The 21,438-nt window shown below is 40.6% G+C and overlaps 1 protein-coding gene across 1 annotated transcript in view; it reads left to right on the top strand.

Annotated features, from left to right (window-relative positions):
* The window catches only part of cnbd1 (cyclic nucleotide binding domain containing 1), a 95,452-nt gene that overhangs the window by 18,817 nt on the left and 55,197 nt on the right, over positions 1–21,438 (top strand). The window contains exons 3-4 of the mRNA XM_043688133.1: positions 11,827–11,937; positions 16,860–17,009. Of these exons, the coding sequence (XP_043544068.1) occupies positions 11,827–11,937; positions 16,860–17,009 (261 nt within the window). The remainder of the gene's footprint in view (positions 1–11,826; positions 11,938–16,859; positions 17,010–21,438) is intronic.

The following is a 21,438-nucleotide window of genomic DNA, read 5'->3' as shown; positions in this document are numbered from 1 at the left end:
CTCTAAAAATTGCCAAAGTCAGTGAAGCTGAGTATGATTTAAAAAATCAACTTCAGATCTTATTGAAAAAAGTACAAATTAAAAGTGATAGCCTGGCTAAAAGCAAATCAATTAACCTATCCAAGTAAGATATTTTTTCATAATGAGTAAATCTGTTGCTTAGACTCAAGGCTTTCTGGGTGGTGATTAAATGCTAAAGCATTTGAGTTTCAAGGGCACTCTCAGTCTGAACTAATCTATTCTGTAACGATTATGTTTCCTTGCGATATTTATATCCTGCTGAAACCCTCATCCATGTCTTTGTTTATCTAGACTTAGTCATGTAAGTGCTCCTTTGGCTGGCCCTCCATCTTTCACTCTGGTTAATCTCCACTGCCCATATCCTAAATTGTGCAAACTTTACTCATCATTCTGAACTTGCTGACCTATACTGGCTCCTGTTCTAGTAAAATTCCAACTTTAAACTTCTCATCATTGTTTTTAAACTTCCCTTTTTCCTTGCAAGCAGCTTTAGCTCTCAAAGGAGATGGTAACAATGTCACTGGATTAGATTAGATTACTTAGATTAGATTAGATTAGATTACTTAGTGTGGAAACAGGCCCTTCGGTCCAACAAGTCCACACCGACCCGCTGAAGCACAACCCACCCAGACCCGTTTACCCCTGCACCTAACACTATGGGCAATTTAGCATGGCCAATTCACCTGACCTGCACATCTTTGGACTGTGGGAGGAAACCGGAGCACCCGGAGGAAACCCACGCAGACACGGGGAGAATGTGCAAACTCCACACAGTCAGTTCGCTGAAGCGGGAATTGAACCCGGGTCTCTGGCGCTGTGAGGCAGCAGTGCTAACCACTGTGCCACCGTGCCGCCCACTAAAGGTCTAGGCTAATGCTCTGAGTTCAAATCCTACAAAGGCAGCTGGTATAATTTAACTTCAGTCAATATATCTGGAATATTAGATTAGATTAGATTACTTACAGTGTGGAAACATGCCCTTCGGCCCAACAAGTCCACACCGTCCCTCCGAAGAGCTACCCACCCAGACCCATTCCCCTACATTTATCCCTTCACCTAACACTATGGGCAATTTAGCATGGCCAGTTCACCTAACCTGCATATTTTTGGACTGTGGGAGGAAACCGGAGCACCCGGAGGAAACACAGGGAGAATGTGCAAACTCCACACAGTCAGTCGCCTGAGGCGGCAATTGAACCCGGGTCTCTGGCACTGTGAGGCAGCAGTGCTAACCACTGTGCCACCGTGCTGCCCCTTTTTATAATTGGATCACTGCCTTTGCCATTTCCCATAACCGCAACTCGGGATTTTACATGGCACTGACAGCCTGAAACAGCCATTTCCATGGTATCAATTGAAAAACCGAATAGCTCAGTTTATATTAGATTAGATTAGATTAGATTAGATTACTTACAGTGTGGAATATGATGGTCAATAATAATGACGATCTTTAAACTGTCATCAGTTGGTGTAACAACCCAGCAGGCTCACCAATGTTCATAGGGAAGGGAATCTGCAATCCTTACCTGGCCTGGTCTATATTTGGATCCAGACCACAGTCATGTGAATAACTATTAATACCCTCTGAAATGACTGAAAGAGGCACATAGTTCAAAAGCAAGTGAGATGGGCAATAAATGTTGGTATTAGCATGATGCCCATATTCCATGAAAAGATAAAGAATAAAAACCCAATAATCCTTCACAATATTCACACTAGTGTATTCCTAGCCTCCTATATGTACCTAATTTTAATCATGGCATATTGTTGTCTATAACTTCTGTCCTTCAGCCTCTAAGATCTGGAATTCACTCACTATACTCCTCTGCCTCCCTCCCTGCTGTCCTTTCTGATGCTTCTTAAGACCTAGATCTTTATTCTAGGTTCTAGTCATCTATTTTAGCATTTCTTTATGTGGCCTGATATTGTGTATTGTTTGAGAAACTTCTGTGAAACATATTTGAGTGTTTTATCACTTTCAAGATAATACATCAGATGGCATGGTGGCACAGAGGTTAGCACTGCTGCCTCACATTCCCTGACACCTGGGTTCAATTCTAGCCTCTGGTGACTGACTGTGTGGAGTTTGAATGTTCTCCCATGTCTTTGTGGGTTTCCTCCAGGTACTCCACTTTCCTCCCACAGTCCAAAGATGTGCAGGATGGATGGATTGGCCATGGTAAATTGCCCTGTTGTGTTCACGGATATGTAGTCCAGATGGATTAGTCATGATTAATGCAGTGTTATGGGGTTAGGCTGGGTTGCTCTTCAGAGGGTCAGCACAGACTTTACAGTTGAATGGCCTCTATCTGCACTGTAGGGATTTTACATAATTGCTTCCTATATCTCTGAAGTGTCACTATATGAAGCTAAGCCTCTTGATATGAAAGACTGGTCTATAAATAGACCTAACTAAGTGACGTTTGATATCAGAATTCATACTGTAGCAAAGCAAAACTCATGGTGTCCTCTTGATATTTGTTCTGTTATGTATTCTGATATTTCTGATGTCTTGCAAAATTGGCAGTTAAGTTATTTTCTGAATTTCTGAGAAATTAATCTTGCACGGGTTTGAAGTTTCCAAGCCACCAGTAATCACAATATTGCAAATATTTTTAAGGATGTACCATATAGGAATTGCCTTTCTCTCCCATGACTATCAGCAATACTTTGTGGGATATTTATAGAAAAATCATTTGTAATATCATTAAGACAACCTATTGATTAAGTTTAGAAGGACTGCGAAATACAACAACCTTTAAACTGAAACCCTAGTTGTACGACGAAATGCAACTACTAAACCCCCACAAGTGTGATGAAAGCTATTCTATAGACCAGAAGTGCCAATTCTCTTAAACAGTAATTAGCTCAAACTATCTTATGATGAAAAAAACCTTCATCTATTTGACATAATCAGTTAGTTTGGCTGATGGAAGTCTTCTGTCTTCTAAGATTAAGGTTTCCACCATATTGGTCAGCTCACTGTTAAGCAAAGTTTGGTATGGCTCAGGAGCCTTGCTCTGGCACGCTAGTCACTCCCACGCTTGCTGCAGAGGAAGACAGTCGGCTGAGAAGGTGGAGTTTTAGCTGGCCTTTGTTTTCCCTGTGCCTTCTTTTTGTGTCAAAAATCTGCCATTAATGGAAAACATGATGTTCAGATTTTCTGGGAGTGAGTCATTAATTGATGATGAAAATGTTCCTCTTCAAGAGACTGGGGGCAGGAATGGAAGTGGATCATATGAAATGGGTGACTTATTTGTTGAGAGTAACCATCAGTGAGACTTCTGGTTATCCTGAGGGGGAGGTCTGTGATTTGTGCATAAACCTTCCACTAAACCACTGGGAAGTGAGGTGATCAGAGAGGAGTTGGAAGCCTGCCACCTAGGAATGAAAAGGAGGAAGGTCTTCCTCCTGGATGGTGGCTGGAGGAGGCTGCATTATCATCCAGCAGGGGCATTTCCTTGTTCAGTGTAATCTTCCTGTGCTCAAATTTCTCCTCTGATCATCCTGTTCATCATCAAATGAATTGTTACCATCTTAAGGGAGATCTTGTTCTTGAGTCAAAGCAGATCATCACAACTATCAAGTCATTTTCAGGAGGGCATTGGAGGGCAACATCTGACCAGTCCGTGCACTGGACCCATTGCTTTCTGAGCCTGTGAAACTCCATCAGCTGTAAATCTGACCTGTGCCCAGCTTTGGTGAAGGCAGTATGTGTCACCTGGGCGATACACTGGTGTGCAGCTGTCTGTGGAGATCCTATAGAGGTCTGCAGCTGACCGATGAAAGAATCTTGTAGTAAAACAATTCCAGGCCACAGTTTGTAAAATCACTGCAGGCAATTCTTTACTCAGAGTGGTAAGGGTGTGGAATGCCCTGCCTGCCAATGTAGTTAACTCAGCCACATTAGGGAGATTTAAACAATCCTTGGATAAACACATGGATGATGATAGGATAGTATAGGGGAATTGGCTTAGATTAGTTCACAGGTCGGCGCAACATCGTGGGCCAAAGGGTCTGTTCTGCGCAGTATTGTTGTAACACGTGGTGAACAGTGACATGGAGTAGGAGGTGCACATTGACAATAGCATAGATGTGCATGATCATCTGCATGAAGACTCAGGGTCACCTCCAGGTTCAGGTATTGTGACCACTGATGATAGATCCTTGCTGAGGGTGGAGGCTGTTTCTGTATTGTCTCCAGCACCTCTCCTGTGACTTTCATATACTTGGGGTGATGCCTCTGTCCTGTGCAGGCTGATATTCTTCATCTCCAAAGACCTCAATTTTTAAGGTTGCAATATTCGTTTCTGCAGCCTTTCTGGTTGCTCAGGTGGCCCAAAAAATCTTGTCGACAACTTGGATGTCATTATAATCCCAGAATAGGTAAATACTTATTCCTTTCCTGACCTATGATGGGCTGCTGTCAATTTTATCTCAAAAGAGGTGAATGGGTTAAATGGTTTCAGTTCAAAATAGCTTATAATGAAATAAGATGAAAGCAGTAAAGAACAGAATAGATTATCAGATGTCTTCTGGACAGGGAAAGGAATTAAACAATCAAGCTACTAAGGCAAAGTTCAAGGCCAGCAAGTGAAGGGAGTTGGTGATAGAAACAAGAAATCAGCTTAGACTACACAATCAGTGAAATATGAGAAGGCTTGGATGGATAAGAACAATGCCTGGTGAATGTGCACAGAGGAAGAAAGAATTGAAGATCGAGGTATTTGTCTAGCATGTGATTGTAAATTAGAGAATTGAAGGATGGTACATGAAAGTGACCAAAGGTGTATATAAGGAATGAACAGAGTGCAGACTGTCTAAGGCTGATTTTACCTGTGTTTGCTTGGATAAATGATTGTAACCTGTACCTGAGTGTACTGTTGTTTGTCACATTGCACGACAGCAGGAGGAAGCTGTTTCATCCATGGTCAACATTGGACTTGTGGTCAGAAATGTTGTTATCCTCCTCGATGTGATTCATACCTATCTCCACTGGTCTAAACCAGGCATCTCCTAAACAGTGGCCTCATCACCAAATTTAGCAAGCTTCAAAGAGACAGGCTTTGAGAAGTAGAGAAGGGTTTGCAGGCTTTGACTCACTCCAGCCTTGTGGAAAAATCATTTGTTCCTGTCTACTGCCTCCATTTGGACCTCAAATATTCAGCCTAATCTTCTGCCCAAGAGGTGGGGAAGCAAGCAATGAGCCATTTTCAATAGTTTTTTATAGATTTCTGAGCAGAGAAATAAAAGTTCTATTCCAGACCATAGAAAGCCAATAATTTTCTCTGGACTAACAAGAGCAAACAGCTGAGAAATAACAAATAAAATTTGAAGTAAGTTCGAGAAGCTGAAATAATCGGAAACTAGCCAATTATTCTTTTAATGTGCCAGCTGTGATCATGCTTTGTATGTCTCCAGAATGTAATCTGTTGCTGTTGTTATTAGTTTTATAAATATATAATAAACTAAATAGACATTAGGCTGGTGATTAATTTATTATTTTAATTTATAATTATAATTAATAACATCTGCAACTATTACCACCTCCTTTGCCTTTTGTTCTTTGAAACCGTTAATCTCTATTCTCCTTCACTTCTAAAATTTTCCTGTCAATCACTTCTGTTCCACTTGCTCCTCCCCCTTGTTCTACCACAGAAAACCTGTCACTTTTCTACCTCCCTGGAGTTCTGATGGAGAGTCTTGTTGCCATTAACACAGATACTGCCAGGTCTGCTGAGCTTTTCCAGCACTTTCTTTTTTCATGTCAGAATCTCTAGCATCCACAATATTTTGCTTTTGGGCTAGTGACTAATTTATTGTGGTTATCAACAGGAGCAGCAGTGTGTTCCCCTTCCATAAATGTTCTTCAACTAAATCATTGTGTAGAGTCATAGAGATGTGTAACACGGAAACAGACTGTTTGGTCCCACTCGTCCGTGCTGACCAGATATCCTAAATTAATCTAGTCTCATTTAGCCAGCACTTGGTCCATTTCCATCTAAACCTTTCCTATTCATTTACCAGATGCCTTTTAAATGTTGTAATTCTACCAGCCTCTGCCACTTCCTTTGGCAGCTCATTCCATACATGCACCACCCTTTGAATGAAAATGTTGCCCTTTAGGTCCCTTTTGAATCCTTCCCCTCACACTCTATACCTATGCCCTCTAGTTCTGGACTCCGCCACACCAGGGAAAAGACCTTGTCTATTTACCCTATCCATGTTCCTCATGATTTTATAAACCTCTATAAGGTCATCCCTCTGCCTCTGACACTCCAGGCAAAGCTGCCCCAGCCTATTCAGCCTCTCCCTATAGCTGAAACCCTCCAACCCTGGCAACATCCTTATAAATCTTTTCTAAACCCTTTCAAGTTTCACAATATTCTTCCTATAGGAGGGAGACCAGAATTGCATGCAATATTCCAAAAGTGGCCTAACCAATGCCCTGTATGGCCACAACATGACCTCCTAACTCTTATACTCAATGCTCCCACCAATAAAGGAAAGCATACCAAATGCCTCCTTCACTTTCCTATCTACCTGCGGCTCCACTTTCAAGGAACTATGAACTTGCATTCCAAGGTTTTGTTGTTCAACAACACTCCCCAGGACCTTACCTTTAAGGGTATAAGTCCTGCTCTGATTTGCCTTTCCAAAATGCAGCATCTCACTTTTGTCTAAATTAAACCTCATCTGCCACTCCTTAGCCCATTGGCCCATCTGATCAAGATCCTGTTGCACCATGAGGTAACTTTCTTCGCTGTCCACAACACCTCCAGTTTTGGTGTCATCTACAAACTTATTAACTATACTTCCTATGTTCACATCCAAATCATTAATATATATTGTATTTTATTTCCATTCTTATTGATTGTAAAATATAGTCTTGGTGGAGAATCAATATCCATCACCAAGAGTGGCTTGGCATCACTGCTACAGGTTGACTCCTAAAGGTCATAGTTGTGAGACTGGGTTTGTGACTGGGTTTGCTGAATGAACCAATAAGAGGAAGAAACATTCTTGACTTTATCCTTACCAATCTGTCTGTCACAGGTGCATCGGTCCCTGAAAGTATCAATATGATTAGCCACCGTGCAGTCCTTCTGAAGGCTGTGTCATCTTCACACTGACAACGATCTCCATTATGTTGTGTGGTACTACCATTGTGCTAAATGGGGTAAATTTCAAAAAGATCTAGGAATTCAAGACTCTGCATCCATGAGCTGCCATGATCCATCAGCAGTAGCAGAAATGTACTCAACCACAATCTGTAACCTCATGGCTCCACTCTACCATTATCATCAAGCCACAGGATCAACACTGCTTCAATGAAAGATGCAGGATGGTATGCCAAGAGCTTAATAAAAAAAATTGTTGCTACTTGATCAAGTTACAATGCAGAGCTACTTGCTTGCTATGTAGCATAAGCAGCAAGTAATAAACAGAGCTAAGCAATCCCACAACCAACAGATCGGATCCCAGCTCAGCAGTCCTGCCACATCTAGTTGTGAATGATGGTAGACAATTTAGATGAGGAGGCTCCACAAATATCCCCATTCTCAATATGTGGGAGTTGTCCAGTACATTAGTGCAAAAGATAAGGAACCCCCTCAAAATATATTAAGAAGATAACCTACACCCCAATTTTTTCTTATTTTTAAAGGCAAGTGTAAGGTGTGTTCTGGATACAATTCAAATGGTCAAATTACCAAGCTTGAAGACAACACACTTTATTCTTACACTATAGTTAAAATATAAATAAAAGAAAGAAGAATTGGAATAACTTAGCTCTATTCGAATATTTAACAGAATAATAGATTATTTAACTCCTAAACATCAGCTGTTCCAATATAGTAACAACTGATAAAGGCAAACTCAGTAAAATAGATTATTTCACATATAATTCTCCAGTCCAGGAGGAAAGAATGTCAAGAGAAAACTCTGAGAGAGAGAGAAAACTCAAGCATTTTGCTGTAGCAAGAAGAAACGTATATCAGTTTCCAAATCTCAACAACTACTGAAAGTTAAACTAAACTCCTGGTTCTTTGGGAGCTATGCCACACTTCAGGTCGAAGTGTTAAATGCATTATTCGTTCTGGCCTAATCTGCAGGCCCCAGCATTGCAAATGCTAATCTTCAACCGTTCGATTTGTTTCATGTGATATCAAGAAAAGGCTGAATGTACTGGATACATAGAACGTAGAACATTACAGCAGAGTACAGGCTCTTCAGCCCTCGATGTTGCGCTGACCTGTAAAATCAATCTGAAGCCCATCTAACCTACACTATTTGATTGTCATCCATATATTTATCCAATGACCACTTAAATGCCCTTAAAGTTGGCTTCCATTGTCCCAGGCAGGGTGTTCCACTTTCTGAGTAAAGAAACTACATCTGACATCTGTCCTATATCTATCATCCTCAATTTAAAGCTATGTCCCTTCGTGCTAGCCATCACTATTTCACTGTCCACCTTATTTCACCCTCTGGTCATCTTGTATGGCTCAATTAAATCAACTCTTAACTTTCTTCTCTCCAATGAAAATAGCCTGAAGTCCCTCAGCTTTTCCTTATAAGACCTTCCCTCCATACCAGGCAACACCCTAGTAAATCTCCTCTGAACCCTTTCCAAAGCTTCCTGTAATGTGGTGACCAGAGCTGTACTCAATATTCCACGTGCGGCTGCACTAGAGTTTTGTACAGCTGCTGCATGATCTCATGGTTCTGAAACTCAATCTTCTACCAATAAAAACTAATTGTCTGTTTTGTTAACAACCCTATCAGCCTGGGTGGCGGCTTTCTGACATCTATGTACATGGACACCAAGATCTCTCTGCTCATCTACACTGCCAAGAATCTTACCATTAGCCCAGTACTCTTTATTCCTGTTGCTCCTTCCAAAGTGAATCACCTTTTACTCTTCTGCATTAAACTCCATTTGCCATCTCTCAGCCCAGCTATGCAACTTATTTGTGTTCCTCTGTAACCTGCAACATCCTTCCGCACTGTCCACAATTCCACTGACCTTAGTGTCATCTGCAAATTTACTAACCCATCCTACCACGCACTCATCCAGGTCATTTATAAAAATGGCAAACAGCAGTGGCCCCAGAACAGATCCTTGGGGTACACTATTAGATTCGATTCCCTACAGTGTGGAAACAGGCCCTTCAGCCCAACAAGTCCACACCGACCCTCCGAAGAGCAACCCACCCAGACCCATTCGCCTACATTTACCCCTTCATCTAACACTCTGGGCAATTTAGCATAGCCAATTCACCTAACCTGCACATTTTTGGACAGTGGAAGGAAACTGGAGCACCCAGAGGAAACCCACACAGACACTGGGAGAATGTACAAACTCCACACAGACAATTGCCTGAGGTGGGAATTGAACCCAGTTCTCTGGTAGTGTGAGGCAGCAGTGCTAACCACTGTGCCACCATGCCGGCCATAATATTAGTAACTGAACTCCAGGATGAACATGTCCCATGAACAACCACCCTCTGTTTTCTTTCAGCTAACCAATTTCTGATCCAAACCGGCAAATAACCCTCAATCCCATGTCTCTGTATTTTCAGCAATAGCCTACTGTGATGAACCTTATCAAAATCCATATACACCACATTAACCGCTTTACCCTCATCCACCTGTTTGGTCACCTTCTCAAAGAACTTAGTAAAGTTTGTGAGGCACGATCCACCCTTCACAAAATCGTGCTGACTATCCCTAACCAACTTATTCCTTTCTCGATGTTTATAAATCCTATCTCTTATAACCTTTTCCAACACTTTGTCTACAACTGGAGTAAGGCTCACTGGCCTATAATTACCAGGGTTGTCTCTACTCCCCTTTTTGAACAGGGGGATGACATTTGCTATCCTCCAGTATTCTGGCACTATTCCTGTAGAAAATGATGACATAAAGATCAATGCCAAAGGCTCTGCAATCTCCTCCCTGGCTTCCCAGAGAATCTTAGGATAAATCCTATCTGGACCAGGGGACTTAACTATTTTCACACCTTCCAGAATTGCTAACATTTCTTCCTTGTGAACCTCAATCCTGTCTAGTCTAGTAGCTTGTATCTCAGTATTCTCCTCAGCAGCATTTCATTCTTTTTCCAGCATGAATACTGATGAAATATATTCATTAGCACTTCTCCTATCTCCTCGCACAATGTCCCACAACTGTCCTTGATTGGCCCCAAATCTTACTCTAGTCATTCTTATATTCCTGACATAGCTAGAGAAAGGTTTGGGTTTTTCCTTGCTACTATCTGCCAACACCTTTTCATGTCCCCTCCTGGCTCTTCTTAGCTCTCTCTTTAGGTCTTTCCTGGCTAACTTGTAACTCTCAAGCACCCTAACTGAGCCTTCACGTCTCATTCTTACATAAGCCTTTTCTTCCTTCTCTTAACAAGACGTTCAATTTCTTTAGTAAATCACGGCTCCCTTGCTTGACCGTTTCCTCCCTGCCTGACAAGTATATGCAGTAGCTGTTCCTTGAATAAGCTCCACTTTTCAATTGTGCCCATCCCCTGCAGTTTCCTTCTCCATCCTATGCATCTATATCTTTGCTAATTGCCTCATAATTGCTTTCCCCCCAGCTATAATTCTTGCCCTGTGGCATATATCTATCCATTTCCATTGCTAAAGTAAACATAACCGAATTGGGGTCACTATCACCAAAGTGCTCACCTACCTCCAAATCTAACACCTGACCTGGTTCATTATCCAGTACCCAATCCAATGTGGCTTCTCCCCTTGTTGGCCTGTCTACATACTGTGTCAGGAATCCCTCCTGCACACAATGGACAAAAACTGACCCATCTAAAGTACTCAAACTAAAGTATTTCCAACTAAAGTATTTCCAGTCACTGTTTGGAAAGTTAAAGTCCCCCGTAACAGCTACTTGTTATTCTTACTCCTATCCAGAATCATCTTTGCTATAATTTCCTTTACATCACTGGAACTATTTGGAGGCCTATAGAAAACTCTCAACAGGGTGACCTCTCCTTTCCTGTTTCTAACCTCAGCCCATACTACCTCAGTAGAAGAGTCCTCAAACGTTCTTTCTGCCAACATAATATTGTTCTTGACCAACAATGCCACACCGTGTCTTTTACCATCTTCCCCGTTCTTACTGAAACATTTAAACCCCAGAATCTGCAACAACCATTCCTGCCCCTGCTCTATCCATGTCTGCAAAATGGCCACAACATCGAAGTCCCAGGTACCAACTCATGCTGCAAGTTCACCCACCTTATTCCCAATGCTCCTGGCATTGAAGTAGACACACTTAAACCACCTTCCTTCTGGTGAACTCTTGCGACCTTGAAACCTTATTTCTGATCTCACTACTCTCAACCTCTTGGCCACTGGAGCTACAATTTGGGTTCCCATCCCTCTGCTGAATTAGTTTAAACCTTCTCGAAGACCATTAAGCAAATCTAGAAGGACAAGAGCAATCGATACATAGGAATACGACTACATGCAAATTTCCTCCATGACACTCACTGTCCTGACATGGAAATATATCACTGTTCCTTCAGCGTTGCTAAGTAAAAATTCTGTAACTCCCTCCCTAACAGCATTCTGGAAGTACCCGTGCCAAGTGGACTGTAGCGATTTAAGAAGGCAGTTCACCATCACCCTTTCAAGGGGAACTAATTATAAATAAATTAATCCTGGCCTAGCCAGCGATGCCTCAGAATGACTTTTAAAAATTGAAGACTTGTTATTTGTTTCCAGTAGAAATAATGGATGTGCAGATAAACCAGGTTTTTATTTGCTTTATTTTTAGGGAAAATCATTATACAACACCTGAGGCACATCGTACATTCATGCAGCTATATCGAAGTATATTCCTTCAACCAAAACACAGGCTACCTAAGATTCCTGAATTAACAGTGAGGTAAGAAATCCAGTCTATCTCGCAAGCACAAGTAAGGACAAAGATAAAATTATTTTGTTTTAAACAAATGGAATTCAAAGAAATGAAGACAGAATTGAAAAATATAGAAACAGAAACATTGCTATATTTAACTGAGGAACGTTATTAATGTTGATTTTTTTAAAAACAGGATGAGTAAACTAATGTTATTCTTATTTGTTTGTGAAATGTGGACATCCCTTGCAAAGCAACCATATCAGTATTATTGATTCTGAATTGCATTTGAAAAGACAGTGATGAGCCAGCTTTTTGGTGCAGCTCATTTGTATACAGGTCGACCTACAGTACTATCAGGCTGGAAATTTGAGGATTTTGACCCAGTCAATGTGGAAGGGCTCAGGTTTTCAAGCCTTGGTTGTGTGTTACCTAGAGTGGAACTTGCAGTTACATTGTTCCCATATGTCTTGATCATTCATTTCTCTGCGCTCTAAAGGCATACATGCTGAATTTCCTTGGTAATTTCAATGCTAGATTTGGCAGGGACTCACACTTTTGGAAAGGCTTAATTGGCATTGAGAAAGCAAACAGCAACAGATTCCTTCTCCTGATGAAATACCTAGAACATGGTCTAGTCACAATAAATACTCTTTTATGTCAGAGGGACAAATACAAGCTCTCACAGGATTCTCAGTCCAGAGTTTGGCAGGATCGTTCCAAGATTGCTTGACTGTGTCACTGTCCACGTGAGTATTTGAAAGGATGTTTGTATTATCTCCACATTACAATATATGATGACTGTTGAGTTGACCATTGCCGAATCTAGCCATCAGACTGATCTATTAATGACAGCAGCAGCAGAAGTACTGTCACAAAAAATTCAGTGTTGATGGAGTCAAAGAAAGATCTATTCACTCTGTGCCTCACAGCTAACCTGTCGATACTCAGCGAAGAGGGACCACAGAATGTTTACAATTTTTGGTCTGCCCTTAAATTCATCATAGATAGTAGCTGTGAAGAGACTTGGATTTCTCCACCAGGAAACATCAAGACTAGTTTAATGAGAATGACGAAAGAATCCTGAGGCTACTGAATTGCAAGCACAAGCTATTCCTGAACTGGAAACTGCACCAAAACTTGAGGGAAAGAAAACAGCTGTACAGACAAATGAGGGGCAAGGTCCAACAAATGAATCTATAATCTAAAGCACTAGTGATGGATGTAAAGGGTGAAGGGAATCCAGCAATTATCAACAGATGAGTGGATTCTATAGCACAGTCAAGACCATCTACAATCCAAGCACGCAAGAATCTATCCTATTGAGAATGAAGTATGGAATCGTACACATCAAGAAAAAAGGAAAAGTGAGAATTCGTTAGAAGGAGCATTCGAAAGATCTCTTCGACTGTGACTTGATGCTCAGTGTGAGTGCCTTGATTTCATCCCTACCTCAACACAACCCAGCCCAACAAAAGTAACTTGACAACTGACAACCAGCACTTATCTGTTTATTCTCACCCCCTCACTTCTGTCTTCTAACCAGATAATTTTCTATGATTTTCCAAGGCCTTTCTGGAGGATTCTGCTGACCTTGCCCTTAATGTTGAAGGTTTTTATCGAGAATGTGAACGTAGAAATCCCTATTCAACTATGGATGACATGGTGGCTCAGTGGTTAGCACTGCAGCCTCACCACGCCAGGGACCCAGGTTCGATTCCAGCCTTGGGTGACTGTCTGTGGTGTTTGCACATTCTCCCCGTGTCTGTGTAGGTTTCCTTCGGATGCTCTGTTTCCTCCCACAGTCCAAAGATGTGCAGGTCAGATGAATTGACCAAGCTAAATTGCCCATAGTGTTAGGTGCTTTAGTCAGAGGGAAAATGGGTCTGGGTGGGTTACTCTTCGGAGGGTTGGTGCAGACCTCCAAAGGGCCACACTGTAGGGAATCTAATCTAATCTAACTCTGACAGTCTCTTAAAACCTATTTAATGATGATCCATTGGAAAACGTGGATCAATTTTGAAGCAATCTAGAGAAGGTTCATTAGGTTTATTTGGGATATGAATAGATTTTCTTTTGAGGAATGGTTGGGCCTGTACTTAAGGAATTTAACAGAATGAGAGGCAAAATTATTAAACATACAAGATTCTTAGTGGGCTTGTAAGAGTAAACATTAAGAAGTAGTCTTCCCCTGTGAGAGAATGCCATGCATCCTCCTTTGTGCATTGGAGTTACTTCAAATCTCTTGGGAAAATTCCCCAGTGATGCTTCTGCAAAGTGCTGAGAATCAGCTGGCAGGATAGGTGCTCTAACCTAAATATCACTCGGAGCACCATTTGCCCACTTGTGATGGGGTTTGAGGAACAAGCTTTGAGCTATTTAATCATCACAACTCTATAGTGAAAGAAGGTCATCCTCAATCCCAAAGGGCTACCTGAGAGAAAAGAGATGATTTCCTGTAGCGTATTTTGTAGGTGCAACCACTGCCAGTGACAGAAGGAGTGAGGCTTTAAGGTGATAATGGGGAGTTATTTCTAACATCAAGGAACTGGTTATAGTAAATAACCTGTGTTGGCCAGACTACATTGTCCACATGCCTGACACAAGGTTTCTCTTATCTGAGCTTCAGCATGGTTTGTGGTAGCTAGGAGTGCAGAGGAAATGCTGTAAGGATGTCCTTAAAGCTTCCCTAAAAAGAAATTGCAATATCCTAATGACTTGTGGGAATCTATAGTCCACGATTTCTCGTATTGGAGAAAACGCATCCACAAAATTGAAAACCAATTTGGGTATCTTCAGCAGGACCTGAAGGAGGCAAAGTGCAAGAAGTGGAAGGAGTGTGCAAAAGTCCAAGCATCCCATGCACCTGTATCAAGAGGTAGCACAGTTGTTTAATGGTTAGGACTGCTTCCTCATGGTGCCAGGGACCCAGATTCGATTCCACCCTTGGGTGACTGTCTGTGTGGAACTTGCACATTCTCCTTGTGTCTGCGTGGGTTTCCTCTAGGTGCTCTGGTTTCCTCCCACTGTCTAAGGATGTACAGGTAGGTAAATTGCCCATAGTATCCAGAGGTGTGCAGGCTCAGAAGGTTAGCTATGAGAAATGCAAGGTTACAGGGATAGGGTAAGGGGACAGATCTGGGTGGGATACTCTTTGGAGGGTTGGTATGGACTCAATGGACCAAATTGCCTGCTTCACACTGTATATTCTATGATTCTAAGCATCATCTGCCCACTTATGACTCTTAATCATTATAACTCCATAGTGAAAGAAGGTCGTCCTCAATCCCAAGGGTCTGTTTGAGAGAAAAGAGGTGAATTGCTCCAGTGCATTTTGTAGATGCAACCACTGCCAGTGATAGAAGGAGTGAGGTTTTAAGGTGATAAGTGGGGTGCCAGTTCACAGGCCATTTTGACCTGGATGGTATTGAGCTCTTGATTCTTGTTGGAGCTACACTCATTCATCAAACGTTTGACTTGTGCCTCTTAGCTGGTGGATAGATGTTCAAAAGTCAGAAGTCCCAGCCTCTGACCCGCTTTTGTAGCTGCAGTGTTCATGTGCCTGGTGCAATTCAATTTCTGGTCAAGGTAAACCCCCTTATGCTGATAAATTCATAGCTGATTTAACAAGAAAGGGAGATAATTAGATTCTTTCTTTTTGGAAATTGTTGTCTGGCACTTACGTCGCAAAACTGTGACATTCCGTTTATCTGCCTAAACCTGAATGTTTTCCACATTTTGCTGCATATGGACACAATGGCTTCAGTATCTAAGGAGTTAGGGGTTGGTTAGCTTGGATGGTAACGGTTGACTTGTGATGCAGAGTAATGCCAGCAACACAGGTTCAATGCCTATACCTGCTGAGGTCATCATGAAACTTAGGGTTTTTCAACCTCGCCCCTCTCCTGAGGTGTGGTGATCCTCAGGTTAAACTTGCCACCAGCTGTATCTCTTTCTCCCTCTCCCTCTCTTTCTTTCACCAGCTGCATGGTCCTCTGGAACTTTACCTATTTGAGAAGTTGTGAATAGTACTATGTACCAGACAACCTTCAATAAATATTCCTTCTTTCCACCTTATGATGGCAGGTTCATCATTGATGAAGTAGCTGAAGATGGTTTGACAAAGCATAATTGGGAGAATTCACCTTCTCATCATAATAGTGCCTTATCCACCTAAAAGCTAGTGTAGCCAAGATCCATGTTTAATACCTCAACTGAAAGGCAACACATCTGGCTCCTTCAGTACTTCACTAAAGTATTATGTGAATTATGTGTTTAAGTCTCAGCCTTGTTGGTCAGTTACAAAATCTGGTATAATTTATTTCTCACCAAATTTGTCAATATGCATTTTGTGATGATACAATGGCTTTAAGACTGTATTTTGTCCTATTTTTTGAAGAGAGGTTTTGACTTAGAGGTGTCAGGCTATCTCTTCCAAGCCAATAAAATAAACAGCTTGGTGAAGCTTTCGGATTTCCTTTTAATGTTAGAACAATAGAAGCAACATGAGTGGGTGAGCCAGAATCCCACAGTACCAGGGTTTTAGTTTATTTTCTAGTTGTTGGGGTTTTGAAGTTGTTGTGGAAGCTGCCATACCTCTCCCTTTCCCAGAATTTTCTCTTGGTGTTCTTTCCTCCTGGACTGGAGAAGTACTGCATATTACTGATTTTGCCTTTGCTAAGGGTGTGTTTATAGGATGTTGCTATACTGGAACAGTTGCTGTTGAGTAGTTTAATACTGCATATTCTTTTAAGTTTTCTTTTAAGCACCTTACACTTGCCTTTAAATAGGCTAGACCCTAAGGTTTATCTTATCTCCTTGATATATTTAAAGGGGTTTGGTCTGATTCATAACAGTTTTAATGAGACAATTGTTTAAGCTTTTATTCTAAATAACCATTTTAACCTTAAGTATTTATTTTTGCCTTTGATTTTTTTTCCTTTGCTAAGAAGCAGGTTGCACCAGAACTCAGAAACAGATGAATTAGTAAATAAAGATCAAGATTACCTGAATAAACTGCTGGACAAGAAAAACATGGAGGATGTACCAAAACACATGCAGAAAAAGATTAAAATCCTAATTAGGATACTTAAAAAACTGTGAGTGTTAGAAGGTGAACAGATTTACAGTTCTTATGTACTAATATTAAAAAAATGCAAATTTAACAAAGTTAACCATTTGTTTTATTTAAAATTTGTTTCATACTGTGAATTAAATTCTGAAGCAGACAGATATTACTCTGACTATAATTTGAGTTTATGATTGTAGTAACTCTCATTACAGTTGCCATGGTCTTCGTTAATATTTTTGAAAGCATTTTTATCCTGCAGAGCTATACTTAATAGAAATTTGATTGAGATTATCCATTCAGGAATTGTATCAGCTATGCATCCTTTAGGCTAAATAAAATCTAATGCCTGGAGATGAAAGGTCAATGTTCTAATTTAGTGTGCTGAAGAGCTCTGTCCATGAGGGAGAAAAACTATTCGAACCACCAGGATTTGGTAATTAGAAATTAACTGCTATGAAGTAACTCTCACTTGTTACAGATGTCACTGCATTGAAATTGTGGAGCAAAGCAGAAAATATACTTCTATGTAGTTGGTTCAGATAACCATTATCAGTAGTCAGCTATTTCAGGTCACAGATTGATTTCACTGATGATGGTGTTTAGAATAAAGGGACCTATATTCAATGCAAAAGATTAAAAGCATTTCTAACTTTTGCCAGATCTTAACAACTTGAAATGTTAATAATCTTTTTCTGCATTCTCTGTTATTATGGTAATAAATCAATCTTCCATTCCAAGTAGTGAACAATCATAAATGTCAAGTTTAATGTCTTCACATTGTCAATTGTTTTAGAAGATTTTTAATGTCAAATTTTATTTATCTTCTAACTTTTCATTTCTGTCTCATTCTAAATCCTGTCTTCCTCTCCTCCATTTGCTTATCCTTTTGTATCAGGTTGTATCAAATTCATCATTCTTTTCAGTTGTTCTATTACTGTTTCCCAATTCTTAAACATGATTTCTTAAAGAGTATGCTGCTTATTCTGTTGTTCATCAAGTCTGCACTTCTTTAAACTTGTAACTTTGTGATCAAAATCTTGATTTCCTAATTAAATAATTAACTAACAAGCTTGTTGCAAATGACAATATCTGGGCCAGCATATTTAAGGGTACTCAAATAAATTCCCATTCTGCTGAAGGAGATGGTGCTGAACTTGGGATGTGATTTAAAAATAAATCTACATGATGTCAGGTGTTGCTGTCTGGGCTAGCATTTATTACCCATTCCTAACTTCCCTCAACTGAGTGTCTTGCAAAACTGTTTCAAAGGGCCACATTGCAATGGGTTCTTATGTCCATGTAACTACCAAGCTGCATTTAGTATCTAAATTTACAAGGGATAAATTTGAATGATAATTTGCATCATTCGAAAAGGTATCTGGGATAATGGAGTGGCAAAATGCTGTTTGTACTTAGTGCTACTGAGTGTCTTTACAGATACAGCCATGAACTTGTACACTAGTTTGTCAGAATAACAATCTGCAAACTATAAAACTCCATATGAGCAATGGTCGGTGCTTATGAGCTTGTCACTGAAGCTTAACAATCAAAATTTAGGATTGTAAGAAATAAACCTAATCAGACATTTGTAGATTTGTAGGAGAAAAAGGAATGAAGTAGGATTTGGTTTTGATCACTGAAATTAATGCAAAACGTTGAGAATGTGAGCAAAATCATGGTTATGGAAGAATTCCAAAACAGTGTTTCAGAAATCCCCAAGACAAGTTTAGATGAACATCAAGTATTAAAAATTTGAGAATCAGCATTTCTGGCAGATACCCATGATATCTCATGCAGATAGTTATGTGAAATAGGGAAATGTTCATATGGAAGGAAACTGAAGGAATATAAAACTGGGAATGGAAAAAGTATGAAGTTAGGATGCAAGCAGAGGGACACCAAAATAGGTAAGGAGAAAGGCTATAATCTAAAATTGCTGTGAAGAAATAAATGTGTTTCCATTGTAATAAGTTTGGACATACTAAAGCCAATAGTTGGAAGTTAGATTTCAAGATGGTGGCAGAATAGAACGCATCAGCTGGAACTCATTTGCTCCATCCATTTCTTTTACTTCTTTTTCTCTTCTTTTCTCTTTTGTGTTTTTTGCTCTCTCTATTTTCTTCTCGGTGTCTTCCGGATCTCCTGGCCTCAGTGCGGACTCGGATTCCTGGTTAAAGTGCGGACCCAGCAAGGCGTCGTCTTGGCCCAGCGTGACAGTCTCTTGGCCTGGCGTGGCAGCCTCCCAGCCTGGCATGTTTTTTTGGCCTGGCACAACAGTCTCTTGGTGGTATGTGGTGGTCTCTCAGCTTGGCACGTCCTCAGCGTGGACGTCTGGCCTTGAGATGATTCCAGAGTGGTCTCCAAGCTTTGAGAACCTTAAAGTGAAGCCCAGCATGGTCTGGCGTCAAGGACCGATGTGGACTAGAGGCTAGATGCAAGCATGGACTGGGTTGGAAGAACTTCTTATTTCTCTAATTTATTCCTGTGATCTGTAATGCTGGAATGTTTGTTTCTTTATTTTACTTTTTGTTCCTTGTACTCAAGATTTTGTACCTAAGATGGCACAATAAGTGCCGATGTATAAATGTTTCACTGTACTTATTTGAGTATGTGTGACAATAATGCTAATTCAGTTCAACATGGGCGACTGATTGTAGCAGTAAGAATGCCTGAGGAATCCCCAGAAAAAGATGCAGCAGGAAAAGTAGTAATATCATAGCAGTGGTATAAGTAGAGAATGTTCCCTTTGAACCAACTAGGAGTTCTATCTTTCCTTTATTTCCATTTTCACGATGCTGTGGGCATGCTCACCATCTATTCTACTTGCTCCTCCTCTCCCTATGTGACTAGCATAAAACCCATTATTTTCCAGTTCCTTTCAGAAGAGTCTTCAGAAGAGTCACACTGGGCTTGAAACGTTAACTGTTTCTCTGTCCAGTGATGCTGCCAGACTTGTTGGGTTTCTTCAGCACTTTCTTTTTTCCTTTATTTCAGATTTCCAAAGGCCATAGTATTTTACTTTTACTTAAAGGATTGTTTTTGGGCTATTTTGTGGTGAGCTTTCTTTACTCAGTCATTTTCTAAATGTCTGTGCCAAATAGTCATTGAATTGCTGTAATGAAGTCTGATCAGCTGCAGTGTGGGGATGTGTGCGAAGCTTTAAAAGAGCTATTTATTGAGGGCTTAACTTACAGCTACCATCAATGTGTAATAGAATTAGAAGAAACTGATATTGCCTGGCATCCTTTACCTTTTTGCTATTTATAATACAATGCTGGAAAACTTTGTTGGCAGAATCCTGAGGCTATTAGCATTTTTCCTTCTGTTATTCCATGTTATCTGAATGCTGGAGAGCTAATTTACCTTGCCAGTCACCACCTGTCAAGATAATTTCTTCTAAGAGAGTTGAATCCTGGAATGATAAAGAGGACAATTTTTCTTTTCCACTCTAAAGGGAATTCCAAACTTCTCTCTGTAAATATAGCAGATCTGTTTCATTCCGCAGTTCTTTCTGAGAAAACAATTGACTTGCTTTTTACATAACGGCTTCAAGTTAAAATTTCGTGTCCCTACAGACATCATAAAAGCTGAAAGCTACTGTTCTTATATAATTGGTAGTCATGATTTGGAGGTGTTGGTGTTGAACTGTGGTGTACAAAGTTAAACATCACACAACACCAGATTATAGTCCAATTGTTTAATTGGAAGCACTAGCTTTCAAAGCGCTGCTCCTTGTGGTTGCCAAACTTACCTGACATGCATCCACACATTTTGTTTTGTTTATGGATTCCTCCCGGTGGTCAAGCCCACTTACAGCTCTGTTAATCCCAGTAGTGGCAGGAAGAGACCCTGAAGATGAGTGTGCAAAGAATTATCCTAACAACAAATTTAGGACTGTCAGTTAGACTTGCAGTGGAAGTTACATACTTTACTGTACTGTGTACACATTCCTTAAAGACAGAAAGAACATGGATAGACACTGCATCTATTGCAACTCAACAAAATAGGGTGATAGCTATTCACTGGTTCATTTCTTAGAACAATGCCCTGACAAATCATAGTCAACTGTCTGGTTTAATATTTAAGCAAAGCCTGTTAATCATCATTAATTATGACATGTACAGCACGGAAACAGATCCTTCAGTCCAAATCGTCCACGCTGACCAGCTATCCCAACCCAATCTAATCCCACCTGCCAGCACGAAACCCATATCCCTCCAAACCCTTCCTGTTCACATACCCATCCAGACGCTTTTTAAATGTTGCAATTGTACTAGCCTCCACCACTTCCTCTGGCAGCTCATTCCATACATGTACCACCCTCTGTGTGAAAAAGTTGCCCCTTAGGCCTTTTTTATATCTTTCCCCTCTCACCTTCAACCTCTAGTTCTCAACTACCCCATCCCAGGGAAGAGACTTTGTATATTTATCCTATCCATGCTCCTCATGATTTTATA

The sequence above is a fragment of the Chiloscyllium plagiosum genome, chromosome 4 (genome assembly GCF_004010195.1).
Source record: "Chiloscyllium plagiosum isolate BGI_BamShark_2017 chromosome 4, ASM401019v2, whole genome shotgun sequence".
Lineage (NCBI taxonomy): Eukaryota > Metazoa > Chordata > Chondrichthyes > Orectolobiformes > Hemiscylliidae > Chiloscyllium > Chiloscyllium plagiosum.
This window is presented reverse-complemented; position numbering and strand designations above follow the sequence as displayed.